Genomic DNA, 21,884 nt, shown 5'->3' on the forward strand with positions numbered 1-21,884 from the left:
GGGGCAGAGTGGACTTCAGTGTTTTTCACACTTCTGACCAAACACAGAGCCAAAGATCCGGAGACACGTCAACCGTACAGTTAGGAGCACTGACAAAGCTGAAGCCGACACATGCTGCGCGGGCAGGGAGGTCAGAGTGCTGAGGACGGAGGGGCTCCATCCACGCCGCGGGTGTTCTTTCCAGGGATGACTACAGCCCTGGCTTCCAGGCTCCGCTGTCGTCATCACCTCCTCCCAACTGACACAAAAAGGCCTCCTCTCACCACGGTTGCAGGGTACGAGACTCTGCCAAAAACTGGGCTAAAGACCATTCGAAGATACTAGGATGGATACTGACGAAGTACATGACTCTAAAAAACCCCTGCATGTCAAGGGGTTTTCAACTTTTTGCTTTCAAAAAAATGCAGGAAGACATCTGGTCAGCTGACAGACACTGAGATGGATCCATCAGATCATACAAAAAGAGATCACTGGAATTTCTGGCAGGTATCTCAGGAGTTCCAAGGCCTGAATGACACACTGCTGAAAAGAAAAATAAATGTATCTAAACAAAGTTTCTCTTACCTACAAAAAATTTATAGTAAGTGTGTTCTATCTTCATCATTCAAAATATATTTCCAATAACATTTCTATTTTTATACTTAGCAATTACTCATCAAAATGTATATGATTTTTTGTTCTGATAAATTGGTACAAATAAGAAGAAGTTTTAAATTCCTCAACTGATTTAAGCTTTATAATGGTCACAGGAACTTTTAAAAATGAAATTTAAACTTATATTAAGTTTGTGGTAAAAAAGTAGTTAGGGTGATTTTTTAAAGTTTTTCAGGCATGAAAGTATGTCCTATTTGGACAAAGTTATTTAAGGGGCATGAAAGAGAAAACATGAGATCAAGAAGTTAAGTGTGAAAGTGTTAGTCATTCAGTCATATCCAACTCTTTGCGACCCCATGGACTGTAGCCTGCCAGGCTCCTCTGACCATGGAATTTTCCAGGCAAGAATACTGAAGTGGGCTGCCATGCCCACCTCCAGGGGATCTTCCAGACCCAGGGATCAAACCTGGGTCTCCTGCAATGCAGGCAGATTCTTTACCATTTGAGCCATCAAGCTTTCAAACTTAGAAGGTTAATGTGCTGGCTTCACCTTAAGTCATACATACAGATAGTCACTATGTCAGAAAACTATTTCCTTTGCAACTATTTAAATTTATGATGAAAACTTTCAGATGTCAATCTAAAAATGTGCAAGGGAATTGTACTCTTTCTCAAAGTTCTTTTGTGTGAAGTCAAGACCACTAGTCTGAAGGACTCTTGAGGACAGAAAGCAAGTCTCCCCAAAGGTTACAGGAGCTCAACAGCGTGTCTGACACCCATCAGTAACATGGGTGAAACGAAAACAGAAGTCCCAGAATCTTGACATTCTTCACAACTACCCACTAGACATCCCCTCAGAAGCAGGGAAAATGACTGCAGACTTGATGTTTCGACTGTCATCAACCTGACATCTAAATGACATCACACCTGGCTGCAGTGCCTTGCTAAACCGCTGGCACGTCATACCAATTTCACCATCCATGACATTTTCCCAATGCCTGCTCTTTTCAAACGAGGGCCTTTGTTCTTTCCAGCTTGCCAAGTGGGACCTCCTCAGCACCTACAGTATGAGGCACACAAGGCCCTGAGCGCCGCCTGACAGGCCTCCTAACTCGCTTGTGTCAAATGCTCACGGCCACCTTCTCTCCGCGGCAGACCTCCCTGCTACACCATCCTCCCCAATTCACACTCCAACAACACAGCATAACACGCATGTCTACACAGCTTAGACCTTTTCCTATCGAGTCTCGACCAATCCACTTTGGTAATTACTGCCAGCTATATAACTGAGGAAACTAAGCCATCAATATCTCCAAGTCAGCATGGCAGGTAGTAAGTACAGCAAAGACACCAAATTTACCGTAATTCCATCAACATACTTATCTCACTTTTACATATCTAGATTCGTCTAGCATCAGAAAAGTAGGGCTGTTAACTGGTATCTAAAACTTGCCCAATAATTAAGAGACTCGATTCACTGAACACTGGAAAACCAGCACTCAATGCAAACTGGCCTCTACTTTTAGAAAAGACAGATTTCGCAGATTCTTCAACGGCCAGGCTGGATGAAACGTCAAGACTCTCCCACCTGCATGTTTCATAGGTTTTCTTAGTCTCGACCTCTGAGGGCCAGGCACACCACGGAGTATTTTCAGTGTTTCTTCTACCTTCTCATTCTTCGTGGCTTTAAATGGTACTGCTTCAGCAAGATTCCAGCAACACCCGACCTGGACTCACAGGCTGGCACCTTTGGTGCCCTTGTGAACAAAGTCCCTCCCCAGGAGGAAAAGAAAGTGAGGACCCGTTGGCAGACCACAGGCCCTGACAGCCCAAATCCAAGCCCATGCAACACAGCTCAGATGCTAAGACCAACGGCGACGCGGAGGGCCCGGCTGTGCTGGGCTCCTGGGGACCTACAGGGGGGCCTCTCTTCGTGCAGGACCCTCACACAGCACCCTGCAGCTTCAGCAGGTGAGTCTGGATCTTCCCACTGTAAGTCAGCTGGCACTCTCAGAGAACTGCAAGAAATGCTGGCCGGCTTTTGTAGGCACTCGAAGAAATATACAAAATGCCACGGACTTTCTTTTCTAAGGAATTAATCTGTACCTTGTTTTTAACAAACAGGTTTCTAAGAAGAGCTCTAACTATGCCCTAGTCTTAACCAAACGCAGTCTGGGGCAGCAGGCGATGCACACCGGGAGGACATGCTGATCTGCTGACAGGTCGCTGCTCTGCTGACATTTTGCACATTTCAGACCTAAGAATCATGAATTCCTAACAGTTCTACCATCTACAAATTAGAGCTGGGCTATGTCACATTTAATTTATAATCAGAACCCATTCATTTTAGTTAGTTTACAACAAGAGTGGGAAAGTGACTTGAGTTACCAGGCTTCCCCCCAAAAAGTTTACTGAGAACCATTTGTGTCTCCAGCTGGGAAACGAGGAGAAGAGAAACATAAAATTGGAGGGGTGGACGTCTGAGGGAAGGGAGTATACAGCTGTTCCACACGACCTGTGATATGAATCCAGAACACCCACTTAAAGGAAATGCAACATGCGTGGGGCCCCCTCACCCCTCAGAGAAGGACATTTTCAGTTTTACTATGTACAGAAGCATTTACAGTATTTTCACTCAATGCTTTACTTCAGAAATAATAATCCTGTGATAGTGCCTGTGGCTTTCATGGTCTACGGTTAATTACCAATGCACGTGTAAGGGTGAAAGTCTATTTTCGGCACCTCGATAGCACAGACTCTGCAGTGATGAATAGTGGCCATTAATACATATGATGACAACTATTTTTAAAAAGTAATGTTTTCTGTTTCCATTTACTGCAGGTATAGAGATGATCTAAGTTAATACCACAGGATAATCCTCTGTCAACTGTTTGATGAAATATGAAATAAAGGCCTTATCTCTTCCTAAGCTGGTCAAGTTCATATTCAGCCAAGGGCCCCCTGGACTGCACACTGTGGGGAACCAGGGCTGAGTGCAGCAAGGTGCCCTAGGCTGGCCTGAAGCATAAGGTCACGATGCAGGTGCCAAGAGGAAACGCTAACACAGTCCCAGGCCGCTTTTCCACCAGTGCCGCCGAACAGGCTTTTCAAAGCGCAGACACACATTCTTGCGCAAATGCAGGGAAGTGGGACACACAGGACCGCATACGTTAACGTCAAGCTAGCTGCCATCATTTCTCTAAACATCCATGACATTTTCTTATCACTTGCACACGTGAGAAAACAAACCCTTTTTTAATTGCACGGAAATAACTACTTTACTAAAAGAACGTTCAATCATTGTCAGTGCTCATAAAGGGAGTGTGTGTGCAAAGGAGAGAGGGAGGGGGAGAGGAGGGCAGGAAGGAGGCAGGGAGCGAACACAGTTCTGGGTGTCATTTTTTCCCCCCTCCGAAACCACCCAATATGGTCAACTTTGTTTTAAAGTGTTAGATTTAGGAAATTGTCCTCAGTGAGGAACCAGCAGAAAGCAGGAAGTCTAAACAAAAGCAAATTCAATCAGGACAAGGACATCAAAAAAGAATTTGGCTTTACGTTTCAGTGGAAGTCGGTCCTATATCTAACACTGCACAGGGTTTCTTGCACAATGAAAAGAGAAGAAGCCCCTTACACTGCCTCGCTTTGCCAGAGAATCACCGTAGTCTGCTGGCAAAGTCCGCTTGCTGGACTTTTTCTGCTCATGTTCAACTGCATCTTCAATTATAGGCTCAAGCCTCATCTGGACAAACACCAAAGATTGGGATCAATGTCTTTTCGTTACACAGAGAAAGATCTAACACCCTGTTCACGTCTCCGCCATCCGATTTAACAAACGTCCGACCAGCAGGATTCAGAAGTTTTAGGAAGATGCAAAACCCCAGACGTGACAAACATCGGACGTTCTGGGTCCCGGTTTAATGTCTAACCAACTTCGGGGATTTTAAAGTAAGTCTGCTTCCGAGACCCGACTGGGATTTCAGCATCTTCATTCCAGACCCCACCCAGGAAATGAATCACTTAAACTCCCCCAATTTAAAGAGAGTATTTTCCCAGCAGATTTCACCAAGAACATTATGCCCACTGACCACCCAAGCTTCCCAGCCCCTCCGCAGCCGAAACTCATCCTCACGGTGGCGCCCGGGGGCACCGCTCGGCCTCTCCTCGGAGCGGGGGGCGCCGCATTACCTCCGTGAGGACCGTGGTGTCGTAGGACGGCTGGTACTTCTCCTTCTCGTGCGCGGCTCGCTTCTCCATCTTCTCCCGGTCCGTTTTTTGTTTCCTATCTGCACCTTTTGGCTTAAAAACAAAGCAGACCTTTTCATCTATCAGGCCTCGGACGCGCACCTTTCACAAGCAACGCCAGGCCTCACTTCCTCAAAGCCTGCTTTCCAGCTCTCACCTTAAAAACTTTGATTTGGCAGCTAGCTGAGTGTAGGTGATCTGTGTATTCTCCATTTTCATTCTGCTTGAAGGTGTCAACCTGGATCCTAAAGGGCACTCCCTTCTCACCTCCGTGCTTCCGGGGAGTGAATTCGGTGCTGATGCAGTGTACCTAGAAGATGACTCGAGCTGAAATGGGTCTGGGCCCTGCCCACTGGTCACCCTTCGGCCCTGCTGCCTTTCAGAAGTCCCGCCACAGGTAAACTCAAGAGCCTTTCACACAGACTCCCACCTATGAGCCAGCTATCTGTCGGGAATTCCTTCCTCATATGACTTTCCCTTCCCAGATCCAACTGAGCCCTTCTGAACTGCCCCCCTCCAGTGCCTCACCTCTAACACAGGACGGGCTCCGACGACGATGAGCTCCATCAGTGCAGTGGCTTTCCTGAGTCTGTCCCCGACCCCCACCCCAGACCAGACGCTGGTCCTGAACCTGCACGTGGCTCAATCCACAGGACCCTCACGCCACTACTCAGAGCCCCAGGGCTTGCCCTCTACTCCCAGGACTCCGGAGTCCAGCCAGCTGGCCACCTCGCTGCTGCTCCTGTCGTGAGCCTGTGGCACTTTGCCTGGGACTTTCACAGTCCACAAGGCTCACCCAGCCCCACGGGCATCCATCTGAGGCTCTGAGGGCGGACGCAGTCCCCACCACTTCTGCGCCCTCTTCCTACGCCACCTCGGGGACGGCCCCAGCGTACCGCACAGTGTCAGTAACAAGGCTTTAGTAATTTCTGATGGCAACACATCTCCTCTTCGAAGAACTCAAGGTTAAACGGATCTCTACAATAAGACTGAGATATACGGCCAGCTCGTACATCCCTCTCATTCACCACATGACTGTCAGATGGACAGTATGAGAGGTAACAAGTGACACGGCCTTGTTAGCTGATGGGGGACGCTGCTTGGAGGACCCAAAAATGCAAAATACTGAAGATTCTCTAAAGTTCACACAAACTAGAGTCTACTTAGGCTGGTCGGCAATTAAAAGCAATCTTCCTTTTCTATATAAAGATCACCTACTTGGCAAATTTTAATACCACCACTGACAAATTTGAATATACTGAATATTAGAATTACTGTTGATTTTATTTTACATATAATAATATTATATATTTGTTTTTTTTAAAAACTGATCTCTTAGGAGATACAAACTGAGCATTCACAAGTCAAATGAAATGCCCGAGGGTTGCCTTACAGTATTCCACCAAGAAACAAGAGGGGAAATTATAGTATCTGTAGAAGCCAGGAGACGTGCACACAGACAATTCATTATCTTCTCCTCCTTTTATGGGGGTCTGAAATTTTCAGTGTAAAATATTTTTAAACAAAGCTAGACTATACTTTTTATAGTATAGTTTTTCTTAAAACTATACTTTTCAATCATCTCCTTTAAAAATAGGTTTAGTTCCAGAGAAATGCATTCTGACAAGAAGTGTTGATTATTGTTACTGCTAATGGTAAATGTAGTATTTAAATAATGCTTTACATATCAGATGGTCTCTATATGTTAATGTCTATACATGATGAACTTAGTAGATTAACTCCAATTTAACAGTGTATGTTTGTGTATACAAAAGACACTACAAGACAGTTTACAAATAAGCATTTAAGGAAAATAAGATGCTGCACCCAAGCATTCAGTCTCACCCATGGCCTTCTGAACGATGAGGCTAGCGAGCTTGTAACAATGTGAAACTCCAAACCTGAATGAAAGCAGATGTGCGTTTTGCAGGATCCCACAGAAATTCAACTGCATTTAACTGGCTTGGATTTGTCCTGGTGTCAATTATTCCCACGGACATTGGAATATCTGCATTTTAAAAAGAAGTGACAGGAACAAACCAATTAAAAGGTTACAACTAAGATGATTATGTGCTAATGAAATCATACTGCGCTTTTTCCTTCAATGTTCGCCATGGTCAAACACCTCAACCTCAGCCCACTTACTGTGTATCATACTTTCTCCCACCATGGTTTGTTTCTATTTCATTTTATTAAGAAAATGAGGGATTGATGCCAGTCAACAATGATCTAAATGATTTCAAACTCATATAAAATCTCTGGCTCAGTTTCTGTAAGTGTGCATGCGCACACACATCCCAACTTCAGTTTTAACCATAAAACAACTCAAGTCACGCAGGATCTGCTGACATCAGACCTTCCCCACACGATCACGCGTGGTGTGGTGCCAGTGTACCAGCAGGGCCCCCTGACGCCGCCTGTACCTAAGTCGAGGAGTCTGTCTCCCGGGCGATTCCACTTCCAACCTTCAAGCTGCTGATGCTCTGTATACTGGAGTCGTCGGTCATGGAATACAACTCTAATGATGCTCTACGGAATAAGTGGGGGAAATGAACACTTTTAAACTGTCCCAGCTAAAGAGCACAAGTGTGTTCACTTCTTAAACATTAACCTATAACAGAAAAGCATACAAAAGCAAACTCTAATTTACACATTTTGTAAGTGGGCTGTCTTCTTCTTGGATACCTAGGTTATAGGTACAATTAATAATATTTGGTGCAAAGAATTCTAACTCAACAAGAATAAAATGCTTTCTTAGGTAAAATTTTTATTAAAAAATTTGATACTGTAATACAAAATTAAGGTCTGTGTCCCTAAGAAATTAGGAAGAGTTATATTTCTATAAAGAAAACATTAGGGATGACCCCAGCTCTCCCGTGGTTAGGGCTCTGTGCTTCCAATGCAGGGGGCCTGGGTTTGATCTCTGGGCAGGGAATTAAGACCCACCCCCCAGCATGCTGCATAGCACCCCCTAAAAGTGTCAAGGGCATGGGGTGAGGGTGGGGAACTGCCACCACCCCCAAATAGAGAACCTATATACAAAATTAATTCAAACTGCAAGTGAGGTTAGCTGAGGTAAGCAAGGGAAACAAAACAGAAAAGAACACAGGTAAACGTCACCCAAACACTCAAGTCCATCCCGAGGGAAGGCTTTAACTCTACCCCGCAAACTGTAGGCCGTTCTCTGCTCTCCACCCAGCCCTCCCACACCTGCCACAGGTCTGGGCTGCCAACTACTATTTTGTTTCAGGGACAGGATAACAGGCCATCAAAATGGATTCAGATACCATATTTGCACTAATTAGTGTTTCTGACACATTTATAAGTAATTGCTTCTCAGACTATGATGGAATAAGACACTCTTATTTCCAGTAGACTCCCTGCTGGATGGAACAGGAAATAACTTGTTACCCATACATAGAAATATTACCATTAGTGCCCCTACCTTCCCCAACACCACATGCGGTCCAAACTAAAGCAGATGAGTCTTTTGAAAGGAACCATTGAAAAGGGCAGCACAGAAAAATGTCATGATTTTGATTCTCTCATATTTAGTAAGAACCAGATCAAATCCATGAATTCAAATAAAAATAGTATGAGAATATACTAGTTTATAGTGCTGTACTAAACCCCTTTCTAGGTCAGACTAAGTAGCACAGTAAGGAATATAAAGGGGGGACCACACTTAGGAAATGAGAGGATATAAAAGAAAACCTCTTAAATGAGATTAGAAGGGGAAAAGTTCTCTGGAAAGTGAAGTCGCGTCTGACTCTTCTCGACCCCATGAACTTTAGCCTATCAGGCTCCTCTGTCTATGGGATTTTCCAGGCAAGAATACTGGGGTGGGTTGCCATTTTCCTTCTCCACTGGGTCTTTCTAACCCAGGGATGGGAGCCGGCTCTCCCGAACTACAGGCAGACTCTTTACCATCTGAGCCACCAGGAAGTTCTCACTAAAAGGAGACAATGCACCTAGAGAATGAGCCACAGATAAGGAGCCCTAACAATAAGACAGAAACAGAACAAGCAGAGAGAACGTGCTGAATATTTTAAGCACATCAAGAAGTTCCCAAGCACCTTTGTCAGCAACATTTGATCCCTGAGACTTCCCCCCAAGAGTGAGTCAAAGATCATGGGGGCAGGAAATTCAACTCTAGATGGCTGCAGAGTATTCTAGGGGCTCTTCTAGCTGAAAAAGGATGTTGTCTTATAAGAAATCCATCCTGAGGACTTCTCTGGTGGTCCAGTATTTAAGGCTCCGCACTTCCAGTGCAGGAGGCACAGGTGTGATCCCTAGTTGGGCAACTAAGACGCCGTGTGACGTGGCCAGAAAACCAAGAAAAAGAAATTCATCCTGTAGTCTCTGGCAGTCACTAACTGTAACTCTGAATCCCAGACAAGCTCTCAGGACGTGACTGTCTGTATTCACATCCACCAAAAATCTGTGGTTTCTCAAGTGGTTGATCAAATTAAGACTGTTTAAAAAGTAACCCTGTGACTGTCACAATGACAACAGAGTTCACCCACATCGTCCCTTAAGTAACATATCACTAGGCTGAATATTAACCAGGTGTGGCACAATTTGGCAAAGATTTGCCAGGACACCCCATACTTGTCTGACAATGATGAGCTGGAACCAGGTCATGCTGAGAGATTATCACTGGTAATAAGCCTCCTGGACTCTGGAAAATGAGAGCTGTGAGTCTCCTTGACCAAACTCTATTTGTCACTAGAGTTCAGCAGAGTATAACCAATCCAATGGGGCTTTCTTACTGGGAACAATGCTAACACCTCTGTAAAAAGGTGAATCTGATCAGTGTTTACCACAGGCGAGGAAGCAAAATGAGGGAATTTTTAAAAAGCTGGCTTGAAGCTTAACATTAAAAAAAAACTAAGATCATGGCATCTGGTCCCATTATTTCAAGGCAAATAGATGGGGAAAAAGTGGAAGCAGTGACAAATTTTATTTTTTTGGGCTCCAGAATCAATGCGAGTGGTGACTGCAGCTATGCAACTAACAGATGCTTGCTCCTTGGTAGGAAAACTATGACAAACCCAACACTGTATTAAAAGGCAGAGATATCACTTTGCTGACATAGGTCCGTAAAGTCAAAGCTATAATTTTTTCCAGTAGTCATGTATGGATGTGAGAATTGGACCATGAAGAAGGCTGAGTGCGAACTGTGGTGCTGGACAAGACTCTTGAGAGTCCCTTGGACAGCAGGAAGATCAAACCAGTCAATCCTAAAGGAAATCAGTCCTGAATATCCACTGGAAGGACTGATGCTGAAGCTGAAACTCCAATACTCTGGCCACCTGATGTGAACAGCTGACATTAGAAAAAACCCTGATGCTGGGAAAGATTGAGGGCAGGAGGAGAAGGGGTCAACAGATGATGAGATGGTTAGATAGCATCACTGATACAATGGACATGAATTTGAGCAAACTCCAGGAGATAGTGAAGAACAGGGAAGCCAGGCATGCTGTAGTCCATGGGGTCACAAAGAGTTGGGCAACAACAAATGATAAAAAAAAATACAGTCATCTGACTCACCCTCTAGGGAAATGACCCAACTCACTGATGTGGCCTAGACATGAGAGACTCCACATTTAAACGGCACATGTGAGAACAGGTAAGTCACCCGTCTCCTTCCATTCCAAGTATGCTGGGAGTCCTAGGAGTCAAGGGAAACCTGGGCGCTTATTCCAGGTTGGCAAGACAGTGCTCCAGTGGGGACCAGTAGGATTAGGAGCTTCCTGCCCCTAAATATTCAAAGACTCTCAGGCGCGCAGCGCTGGACAGCTGCTTTCGGGACATGCTAGGCTTGTCAGCACCAGTACCGCTGTCCCCTCCCCACGCTCGCCCTTCTGAAAAGGGACAGGCCTTTCCAGCCGAGTGCCTCTCCGCACTGAGGGCCCAGCGGGCCTCCCCGGAGGAAGACGGAAGGGCCGAGAGAAGTCCTTCTTCTCTCTCACCAACACAGCCTCACTGAAGTCTTCCCTCTTGCCAGTGAAGCTTCTTCCATAGCCCTTGCCCTGTAACGGTCTGGAGTTCTGGTGTCACAGTGGGTGGTGAGGGACAAGTAAAGACTAGAAGGATCCACCACGCACGATACTGCAGGAGCCAGGGGTGGGTCTGAAAATCCTAAAAGGACTGCGTTTGGCTATGCCTGGAATGAATGACTCTCCAGATAACTCTAGTAGGGCGAAGAAATACAATTTTACTTAGGAGAAATTTTAAGAGGTAAAATAAAAGGCTCTTTAGAAGTATCACAGGAACACTTATACTTGCCCCCACATTATCTTTTTCCCTAAGGTATCTTTTAAAGAGAAACAAAGCTTTTTTTTTTTAGTACTGGGTTTTTCACCCTTGCTCAGTTACAACTGTTCTATGGTACCTTGTTTCCAGAGGGCTTTAATATTTACTTCAGTAACTGCTATAATTCCTATTTTACAGAGGAGTAAACAAAATATAGCTCAAAAAGTTAAGTTTTAATAAAGCCACTACTTCCTTAAAGTGACATTAAATAATTTGTTAAAAACTCCTGCAACAAAAAGCAAAGCTCTCGCGGCAAAACTGCTATTTTTTGAGTCGTTTCAGTATCTGTTCAGAATTTAAATGGAGGTCCTTACCTTTACCAGTTTTCCAGTGATTTCAGGCACATCTCCCATTTTCCGATTATCCAGCATTCGGATTTCGTAAGACTGACCTACGTGTAAAAACTGTGTATCAGAAACAATCCATTTAGAGAATCTAACCCTGTGTATTCGGCTCGCTCTGAAACACACAATTACCCAGCGTTAATTTCTTAGAGAAGCAAACGGGGGTTGATCTTTCTCTTTCCTGAAAGTCACATCCTTTCCTTCTTCCACTCTCACAGAAGACTGACGAGTTCCTTGGTCACTTCACTTTCCTCTCACACTACCGTTTCATTACACATACACATATTACCTGAAACCAATTTTTCTTAACAGCTTTACTGAGATATAACTTACATGCCATAAAATCCACCCTTTTAAAGTGTGCAACTGTTTTTTAGTATATGCAGACTTGTGCAGCCATCATTGCTATTAACTTTAGAGTACCTTCATCATCAAAAATAAACACATACCTGTGAGCAGGTCCCTTCTCATGCCCCCACCCCCAGCCCTTTGCAATCATTCATCAATCTACCTTTTGCCTCTTGGGATTTACCTGCTTTGGACACTTGATATAAATGGAATCACACAGGTGGCCTTCTGTGACTAACTTTTTCACTTATGTGTCAGTCTTTCCTATTTATGGCCAAATTATTCAACCGAACATACACACCACATTTCCTTTATTCATTCAACAGTTGGCAGGCATCTGGGTTGTCTCCACTTTGGGCTATTATAAATAATGACACTAGCAACATTTTGGACAGGTTTTTGTATGAGCTAGGGTCAAATTTTAATCCTGGAGCCTTCTTCCTTGTGTCAGGTAAATCCAGCTTAACATTCTGTCACTGCTCAATTTTGGTCCATAAAAAAAAACAAGTAGATTCTCACATACCAATCTATTTAATTAGGAAAATAAGCTGCTGCCAAAAGTCAAGTAATATGCTCCAGATTTACTACAAGAGATTTCTGGATTAACTATCATTAAATAATAAAAGTGACAGCATAATTTGATATGTAGAAAATTAGGAGTAATTAAAGAGGGCTTCCATATGAAGTTAAGGCTGTTTATGATGAAACTACCAATATCTTACCCACAATACACTGGGCTTACAAAAAAACACACAAAGGGTGTAAGATCACACGGTCAAAATATAAGTTACCAAAATACAACCAAATCACTCCAAGGCTGGTAGAGGAAAATAACTGCCATATATACCACTAAAGAACAGTCCTTACATTATTTCAACACAATGAGAGAGATTAAACTAAAAACCCCTGTACAGCAAGAGAGAGACTGTTTTCCTTTACAGTTAAATCTGCAGCACACTTCACAATGGATCTGAACTGATCTTTTAAGAAGGCAAATGAACATCCAGGAGAGGTAATGAGCTGTCTCCACTGCTACACGTGCCCCAGGGACGTGCCTGAACCACTGACGCTGCCGAGAACGCCAGGACCAGACCCCAGTTTCGGCATCTAAACACCCTCTATCAAGGGAATAATAACCAGCGCACAATGAGTAGTGAGGCGAAAGGGCCTCGTACTAAATAAACCCACACAAGCACCACAGGGTCATCCCCACATATAAACAGTCCTCTGAAACCACAGTAGGTAATTGTTTTTCCTAAACTCACAGATTAAGAGAATACAAGTAAAATGGAAAAGCAGAGGAACCACTCCTAGTTAAAAGACCAAGAGAATCTCCCTGAAAGAATAAACAATGAAGCAGACCTCTTTGATCTAATAGACACTGAGTTCAAAAAGGAGGTAATGAAAATACTGAAGGAATTATGAAAGGCTATTGATATAAATGCAGATTATTGTGAAAAGAAACTAGAAACTATAAAGAGGGGCCAAGAAAAATTAGAAAATTCATTTCCTGAGACAAAAACTGAGCTAAAGGAAATGAACAGCAGAGTGAATAATGCAGAAGAAAGAATAAGTGATCTGGAAGGTAGAATAATGGAAATTATCCAATCAGAGCAGCAACTAGAAAGTCAAATTTAAAAAAAAAAAAAAATGAAAGCAATATAAGAGACCTACCTATGGGATAATCTAAACCATGCCAATCTATGCATAACAGGGATTCCAGAAAGGAAACAAAGAGAAAAACGGACTGAAAATGTATTTGAAGAAATTATGGCTGAAAACCTCCCAAATCTAAAGAAGGAAACAGATATCCAGATACAGGAAGCATGGCAGGTCCCAAAAAAAGATGAACCCAAAGAGACCTACATCATGACACATTATAATAAAAATGGCAAAAGTTAAAGGGGGACTCCAGAGGCAGCAAGAGAGAAACAGGGTTCATTACAAGTGAACTTCCATAAGGCTACAAGCTGATTTCTATACAGAAATGCTGCAGGCCGTGAGGGATATATTCAAAGTCCTGAAAAGAAAAAATCTGCAACCGAGGACATGCTCTACCCAAGAAGATCATCATTTAGAATAGAAGGAGAGATGAAGAATTCCTCAGACAAGTAAAAACCAAAGGAATACAGCAATACTTAGCCTATTTTAAAGAAAATGTTGAAAAGTCTTCCCTACTAGCAGTAAAGAAGAAAGAATCTATAGGAAAGAGAAAAATCCACAATTGGAAGATAAATCACTTAAATAAGCTAGCACACACATTTTTAAAAAATCAAAAAGATTTCTGTGAAAGTGATGATAACAAAAATGAACAGAAAACGATAAACATGAAGATGCAAAGTGAAAGCGTTAGTCACTCAGTCATGTCCGACTCTTTGTGACCCCATGGACTATGGCCCACCAGGCTCCTCTGTCCATGCGATTCTCCAGGGAAGGATACTGGAGTGGGTTGCCATCTCCTTCTCCAGGGGATCTCCCTGACCCAGGGGTTGAACCCGGGTCTCCTGCATTGCAGGCAGATTCTTTACCAACTGAGCCACCAGGGAAGTGGTGAAGATATAAAAAAGGACATCAAAATCATAAAATAGGGGTGGGGAGGGAGTAAGAGAATGTAGACTTTTTGCCCCTAGAATATCTTTTGAGCCCATATGACTAACAGTCTAGGGAAAGGAGATAAAAGGAAAGGGTTGATATCCTTGAAAAACAGAGTAAGCACACATCAAAAACAAAACAGGTTCATAAAAAAACAAAAAGAAGAGAACGTAAGTGTAATACAAGAGAAAATCATGAAACCACAAAAGGAAAAAGAAAAAATATAAAATCAGTGGGAAAATAGGTCTAAAGTAGCAATAAATACATAGTTATCAATAATTACCTTAAATGTCAATGGAGTAAAAGATGCAGAGTTGCAAACTGGATTTAAAAAAAAAGGCTCAACTATGCGGCCTGTGAGAGACCCACTTCAGGGCAAAGGACACACGTAAGTTGACAATGAGAGGATGAGAAAAGATACTTCATGCAAACAGAAAAGACAAGAAAGAGGGGACTGCAATACCCTTAACAGAGAAGACAGACTTTCCAGTATATGATGATACAAGAACCAAAACCAGATTTTACACTTGTCAACATATACACACCTAATAAAGGAGCACCCAAATACATAAAAGACTAACAGACATAAAGCGAGACCCGAAAAACTGACAAGAATATAATAGCTACAGGCTTCAAGACAGAGAATCATTAAGGCAACAGAAATCTTAAATGATACCACAGAACAGGCAGACTTAATTGATATTTTTAGGACATTTCTTTTAAAAAAGACCAAACCAGAACACACATTATTTTCCAGGGCACATGGAATATTCTCGAGGACTGATCCCCCACGAGGGCACAACACAAGCCCCAACAAATTTAAGGTCTCCAGGATCCTTTCTTACACCAACACCGAGAAACTAGAAATAAACCACAGCGGGGAGGAAAAAAAAGCAAAACACAAGCAATTAAAGGAACTAACATTCCACTAAACAATTTATGGGCCAACACTGTAAAGTGATTATACTCCAGTAAAAATTTAAAACAAAAAAACCTAACAGATCAAGGATGAAATCAAAGGGGAAATTTTAAAATACCTCGAGGCAAATGAAATTGAAAACACAACCATACAAAATCTAGAGGACACAGCAAAAGGAGTTCTTAGAAAGAAGTGCATTGCGATACTGGCCTTCCTCAAGAAATAATTAAAAAAAGAAAATCTCAAACAACCTAACTTACAACTTAAAAGAATTAGAAATAAGAGAACAAATGAAACCTAAAGTCATCAGAAGGAAGTAAATAATAGTCATCATAGAGTAAACAAAGACTAAAACACACACCAACAGACACACACAAAAAACTCCCCACAGGAACTTCGCTGGCGGCCAGTGGCTGAGACTTCACATTGCCAGTGCAGCAGGCCCAGGTTCAGCCCCTTGGTCAAGGAGCCAGATCCCAGATGCCACAGCTGAAGATCCAGCAAACTATAACTAACGATCCAGCAGGCGGCAACTAAAGCTCCTAAGGCCACAACAAAAAGAGTTCCCGCATGCCACAGAACTGCAGAAGACCTGGCACCGCACCCACCCACCCACCCACCCACCAGCCGAACCTTCCTACAAACCAAAGTCCAGGGCCAGATGTCTTCACAGGCGAATTCTGCTGAACATACAAAGAATCTACACTAACCCTTCTCAAACTCTTCCAAAAGACTGAAGAGGAGGGAACGTTCTCAAGGACATTCTATGAAGCCACCATCAACCTGATACCAAAACCAGACAAAGATACCATGAAAAAAGAAAACTACAGGCCAAAATACTGGATGAATACAGATGTAAAAATTCTCAACAAAGTATTAGCCAATTGAATCTAACAACACATAAAACAGATCATATACCACAACCAAGTGGGATTCATCCCAAGCTCACAAGGATAGTTCAATATACACAAATCAATGTAATGTACCACATTAAAAAAAAAAAAAGTCAAAACCTACATGATCGTCTCAATAGATGCAGAAAAGCCATCTGACAAAATTCAACACCCACCATATGTATACCAAAGTGGGTACACATAGAACATATCTCAACATAATAAAAGCCATTTATTACAAACCCACAGCCAATATAATAACTCAACAGTGAAAAGCAGGAAACATTCCCGCTAAAAACTGGAATAAGACAAGGATGCCAGCTCTCACCACTTCTATTCAACTCAGAATTGGAATTCCCTGATGCAGCAATCAGAAAAGAAAAAGAAATAGAAGGTAACCAACTAGATGGGAAGAGGTAACACTGTTATTGTATGCAGATGACATGATACTGAAAATCCTAAGGATTCCACACAAAAACTACTAGATCTGATAAGTGATACTCTGCCCTCAAAGTAGCAGAATACAAGATTAATTTTCAGAAACTGGTTGCATTTCTTTACACTAACAATGAAGAAAAAAAAAAAAAAAAAACGAATGTTAAAAAAAAAAAAACACCCTTTAAAATCACAACAACAAAATACCTAGGAATAAATTTGACCAAGGAGATGAAAGACTTATGTGCTGAGAACTATAAAACATGAATACAGGAAATTAAAGAGGATTCAAAGAAATGGAAGCTACCTATGTTCTTGATTGGAAGAATTAATACTGTTTAAAAGGCCATACAGTCTACAGGTTTAATGCAATTCTTATCAAATTACCCATGACATTTTCTACAGAACTACAACAAATAATCCAAAAATGTATACGAAACTATGAAGACCCAGAATTGCCAAAGCAATCCTGAAGGACAAAAAAGACAGAACACAACCGGAGGCACAGCTCTCCCAGACATCAGACAGTAACAGCTCAGTACAGTCCTGCCACAAAAACAATACGGATCAACGCAACAGACAGCCCAGATAAACCCACACACCCGCAGTCAGCCTTCAACAAGGGAGGCGGATTATAACAAGTGGAAAAGTCTCTTCAGCGAGTGGTGTTGGGAAAGTGGACAGTGGACAGTTACATGTAAATCAATGAAGCTAGAATTCATACCATACCACCATACACAAAAATAAACTCAAAACGGCTTAAAGACGTAAGCTTAAGACATGACACCCGAAGACTCCTAGATGAGAACACAGACCAGACATTCTCTGACATAGATCATACCAAATATATTCTCAGTCTCCCAAGGCAATAGAAAAAATACACAAATGAGATCTAATCAAAGCTTTTGCACAACAAAAGAAAGAAAAGAAAGTTTAGTTGCTCAGTTGACTCTTTGCAATCCCATGGAGGCTCCTCTTTCCATGAGATTTTCCAGGCAAGAGTACTGGAGTGGGTTGCCATTTCCTTCTCCAGAGGATCCTCCCAGCCCAGGAATGGAACCCAGATCTCCCACGTTGTAGACAGATGCTTTATTGTCTGAGCCACCAGGGAAGTCCTTTGCACAGCAAAGGAAACCATAAAAAAAAAAAAAAAAAGAAAACCACCTACAGAATGGGAGAAAATATCTGCAAACATAAATGGGCTTAATTTCCAAAATATACAAACAGTTCATAAAACTGAACAATAAAAAAAAACAACCCAGTTGAAAAATTGGCAGGAAACCTAAAGAGATTTCTCTGAAGAAGAAACATAGATGGGCAACAGGACATCAAAGGATGCTCAATGTCACTAATTATTAGAGAAACGCAAATCAGAAGTACAGTGAGGTACTACCTCACACAGGTCAGAATGGCCATCATCAAAAAGTCTACAAATAACAAATGCTGGAGAGGGAATGAAGAAAAGGGAACCCTCCTCCACTACTGGTGGGAATCTAAGTTGATGCAGCCACTATGGAAAACAGTATAGAGTTTCCTCAGAAAACTAGAGCTACCATATGATCCAGCAATCTCACGCCTGCACATATATCCAGACAAAACTATACTTCAAAAAGATAACTCCATCCCTATGTTCACAGGGGCACTATTCCTAATAAGGCAGACATGGAGACAACCTGAATGTCCCCTGACAGATGAATGGAAAAAGAAGATGTGGTAAATATACAGTGGAGTACTAGGAAGTGGTTAAAAAAAAGAGCCACATAATGCCACTTGCAGCAACAGGGATACAAACCGAGGCTACCATACTAAGTGACGTAAGTCAGAAATAGAAGGACAAATGATGTCACTTAGGTGTGACGTCTGAAATACAACAGAACCTAGCCATGAAACAGAAAGAGTCATGGACACAGAGCGCAGACTGGTGGCTGCCAAGGGGGCGGGGGTGGGAAAGGGACGGCTTGGAGGTCTGGGGTTAGAGGCAGGAGCCAGTGTATGCTGTGCTGCTGTTTAGACACTGTGTCGCGTCTTTGTGACCCCGTGGACTGTAGCCCCCCAGGCGCCTCTGTCCATGGAACTTCCCAGGCAAGAATACTACAGTGGGTTGCCATTTCCTTCTCAGGGGATGTTCCGGACCTAGGGATCGAACCTGCATCTCCTGCTTGGCAGGCAGATTCTTTACCACTGAGCCACCAGGGAAGCCCAAACCAGTATAGATAGAACAGATAAGCACCAAGGTTTTACTGTATGTTACAGGGAACTGTAGTCAGTCTATCTTGTCATAAATCATAATGGAAAAGAAGGTATGTATGTATAACTGTATCACTCTGCAATACTCCAGTCATTAAAAGTCAACTATTGGAGCAGGCAGTGGCAGCCCACTCCAGCACTCTGGCCTGGAAAATCCCATGGATGGAGGAGCCTGGTAGGCTACAGTCGATGGGGTCGCAAAGAGTCAGACACGACTGAGCGACTTCACTTAAGTCAACTATACTTCAATTTAAAATTTAATTTTTAAAAAACGAATGAATAGGTATCTTTGATAAATACACCATTATGTATCTGAAATTATACTCAACCTCAGGAACTTAGGACACAAAAATTAACAAAATGTTTTGTGCTGATTATCAGATCAACAAAAAATATTCAATTAATTAAAAAAAAGAAAGACAAGTGGGTAAAAATGGGGGAGAGATAAGCACATAAGACATGGAGAAATATAAACTGATAAAGTATGAAAGGCAGTCTGCCTGCACCTGCTAACAAGTTCAATACTGCATCTTTTGACTCAGTTCTGGTTAGTAAGAGGAGGAATATTTGCACCTCACATCACACATTGAGGGCTAGCTCTTACACAAAAAGAAAAGAACTCCTAAAAAATTGTTAACAAATGCCCAACGTTCCCAGCAGAAAATAAGTAAATCATGTGAACAAGTGGTTCACACGAGAGAAGGAAAAGCAAACAGTTCTTAAACACATTAAAAGACATCATACCCCTGGGAATTCCCTGGCGGTCCAGTGGTTACAACTTGGCAAGCTCACTGCTGGGGCCCTGGGTTAGATTCCTGGTCAGAGAACTGGATTCACAAGAAGCGTGGTTTGTGCAAAAAAAAAAAAAAAAAGTAAGAACGACATTTGACCTCCACCATCCAAGTTAAAGTCACAATAAAATGGCTTTTCACCTAGCGGGTTAGCATGAATTCCTCAGTTTGAGATGTCTCAGCTAAAGGGAAATAGTCACTCTCATCTGCAGACAGTAGGGGCGGAAGTGATTTAAGAAGCAGTGGTCATTCGCTTGAGATTCTGAAGGTAGAGTCTGTGCATTTTCTGGTGTGAGATAGGGAGCAGCTGAGAGCTACTTCAGGTTTTTGGCAAGGGAATTTCCTGACATGGGGAAGATCGCAAGGAGCAGACCAAGAAGTGGAATTGTGTACATTTAAGTCTGAGAGACCTGCTGGGCATTCAAGTAGATGGTCAAGCTGACTTATAAATCAGACAACCAGCCAAAGAGAAGCAGCCTGTGAGGCGGGAGGTGAACCAAGTGGATGAGGAGGGACGGAGAACTTCTCTCACCAGGATTACCTCGTGGTCTTCAAAAACTCAGAATTCTCAGGACTGAAAAAGATAAGAAATCTCAATGTTCCTATCTTCGCCTGTATTACTTTTCCTCCTCAACCTTAGGATACTTCTGTGCTCAATATCAAGTTCCACCTGTTTCTGCAAATAGAGATCAGAATTTGCTGCTCCTGTATTAAAGCACTATAGATTTTTATTCTTCTCAAGTCAAAAGCAGGTTTTTAAAAAAGACTAACACTTAACATGCTTCAAATGATTTCCCTTTTGGAAACTACAGTCAGCATGCCCTTGCTTTCCTCCTTCAGTTTCATCCTGAGTCTCTCACTATTTAGAAATCCCTCCCCCCAACAATTTCATTCAATGGCAATATCCACTGAGAGTAGTAGGCAATGATACCAGAATTTTATTGGTTCAATTTCTTCTTCTATTTGATCTCTTCCCATAATTATCTTAATAACACAACTTCTAGGTTAGTTTTGTTGATCTACATTTGTCTAGGTTCTAAAAGAAATATAAAAAGGGTCCCACTACCAATGAAGTATAAAGTTAGACAAACTAAAATATGCCATGAGTTACTAGTCTTTATTTTCAGCTTTATCTTCTGAATTTACCTTTAATGAGATGTCTTTACTCATTTCTTGGCTTAGGGAAGAAAGAGGACTGACAGAATTAAAAAATATAACTGATACGAGTTCATATCCCCACCCACCTCTGAATATAGAGTCTAAGATGGACATGCACTCCAGAGCAACATGGAGCCCCAGATGTGACAGATCTCCCTGGACTAAGTTCAAAGCATTTACTTCTAAGGTCCTAATTCAGAAGGTTATAACAAGAACAAAAGCTAACCTTAAGAAAATCTACTACAGTGTGAAATGAAGTATTACTGGGGAGGAGTGGAGAAAGCATGAAGATGAGCCAAAGTGGAAACAACATCCAATTGTGGTTGTATCTGGCACTCAGATGTTGTAAAGACTATATTGCATCAGTTCAGTCGCTCAGTCGTGTCCGACTCTTTGCGACCCCATGAACCGCAGCATGCCAGGCCTCCCTGTCCATCACCAACTCCCGGAGTCCACCCAAACCCATGTCCATCGAGTTGGTGATGCCATCCAAACATCTCATCCTCTGTCATCCCCTTCTCCTCCTGCCCTCAATCTTTCCCAGCATCAGGGTCTTTTCAAATGAGTCAGCTCTCCGCATCAGGTGGCCGAAGTATTGGAGTTTCAGCTTCAACATCACTCCTTCCAACGAACACCCAGGACTGATCTCCTTTAGGATGGACTGGTTGGATCTATACTGCATAGGAACCTGGAATATTAAGTTCATAAATCAAGGCAAATTGGAAGTGGTCAAACATGAGATGGCAAGAGTGAACATCAACATTTTAGGAATCAGTGAACTAAAATGGATGGGAATGCGTGAATTTAATTCAGATGACCATTGTATCTACTACTGTGAGCAAGAATCCCTTAGAAGGAATGGAATAGCCTTCTTAGTCAACAAGAGTTTGAAATGCAGTACTTGGGTGTAATCTCAAAAATGACAGAATGATCTCGGTTCATTTCCAAGGCAAACCATTCAACATCACAATAATCAAGTTTATAAAGCCCAACCACTAATGCC

At 42.4% G+C, this 21,884-nt stretch overlaps 1 protein-coding gene across 2 annotated transcripts in view; it reads right to left on the reverse strand.

Moving 5' to 3' along the window:
• The window catches only part of UBP1 (upstream binding protein 1), a 65,289-nt gene that overhangs the window by 12,504 nt on the left and 30,901 nt on the right, over window positions 1-21,884 (reverse strand). The window contains exons 3-8 of one of the 2 annotated variants that reach the window (XM_061127690.1): window positions 11,469-11,545; window positions 7,260-7,365; window positions 6,738-6,844; window positions 4,994-5,146; window positions 4,780-4,890; window positions 4,226-4,333 (exon numbers count right to left, since the gene is read on the reverse strand). In XM_061127690.1, coding sequence (XP_060983673.1) covers window positions 4,226-4,333; window positions 4,780-4,890; window positions 4,994-5,146; window positions 6,738-6,844; window positions 7,260-7,365; window positions 11,469-11,545 — 662 coding nt within the window. The remainder of the gene's footprint in view (window positions 1-4,225; window positions 4,334-4,779; window positions 4,891-4,993; window positions 5,147-6,737; window positions 6,845-7,259; window positions 7,366-11,468; window positions 11,546-21,884) is intronic. The other variant, XM_061127691.1, reaches the window with a different exon arrangement.

Source organism: Dama dama, chromosome 24 (genome assembly GCF_033118175.1).
Source record: "Dama dama isolate Ldn47 chromosome 24, ASM3311817v1, whole genome shotgun sequence".
In the NCBI taxonomy this organism is placed as follows: Eukaryota; Metazoa; Chordata; class Mammalia; order Artiodactyla; family Cervidae; genus Dama; species Dama dama.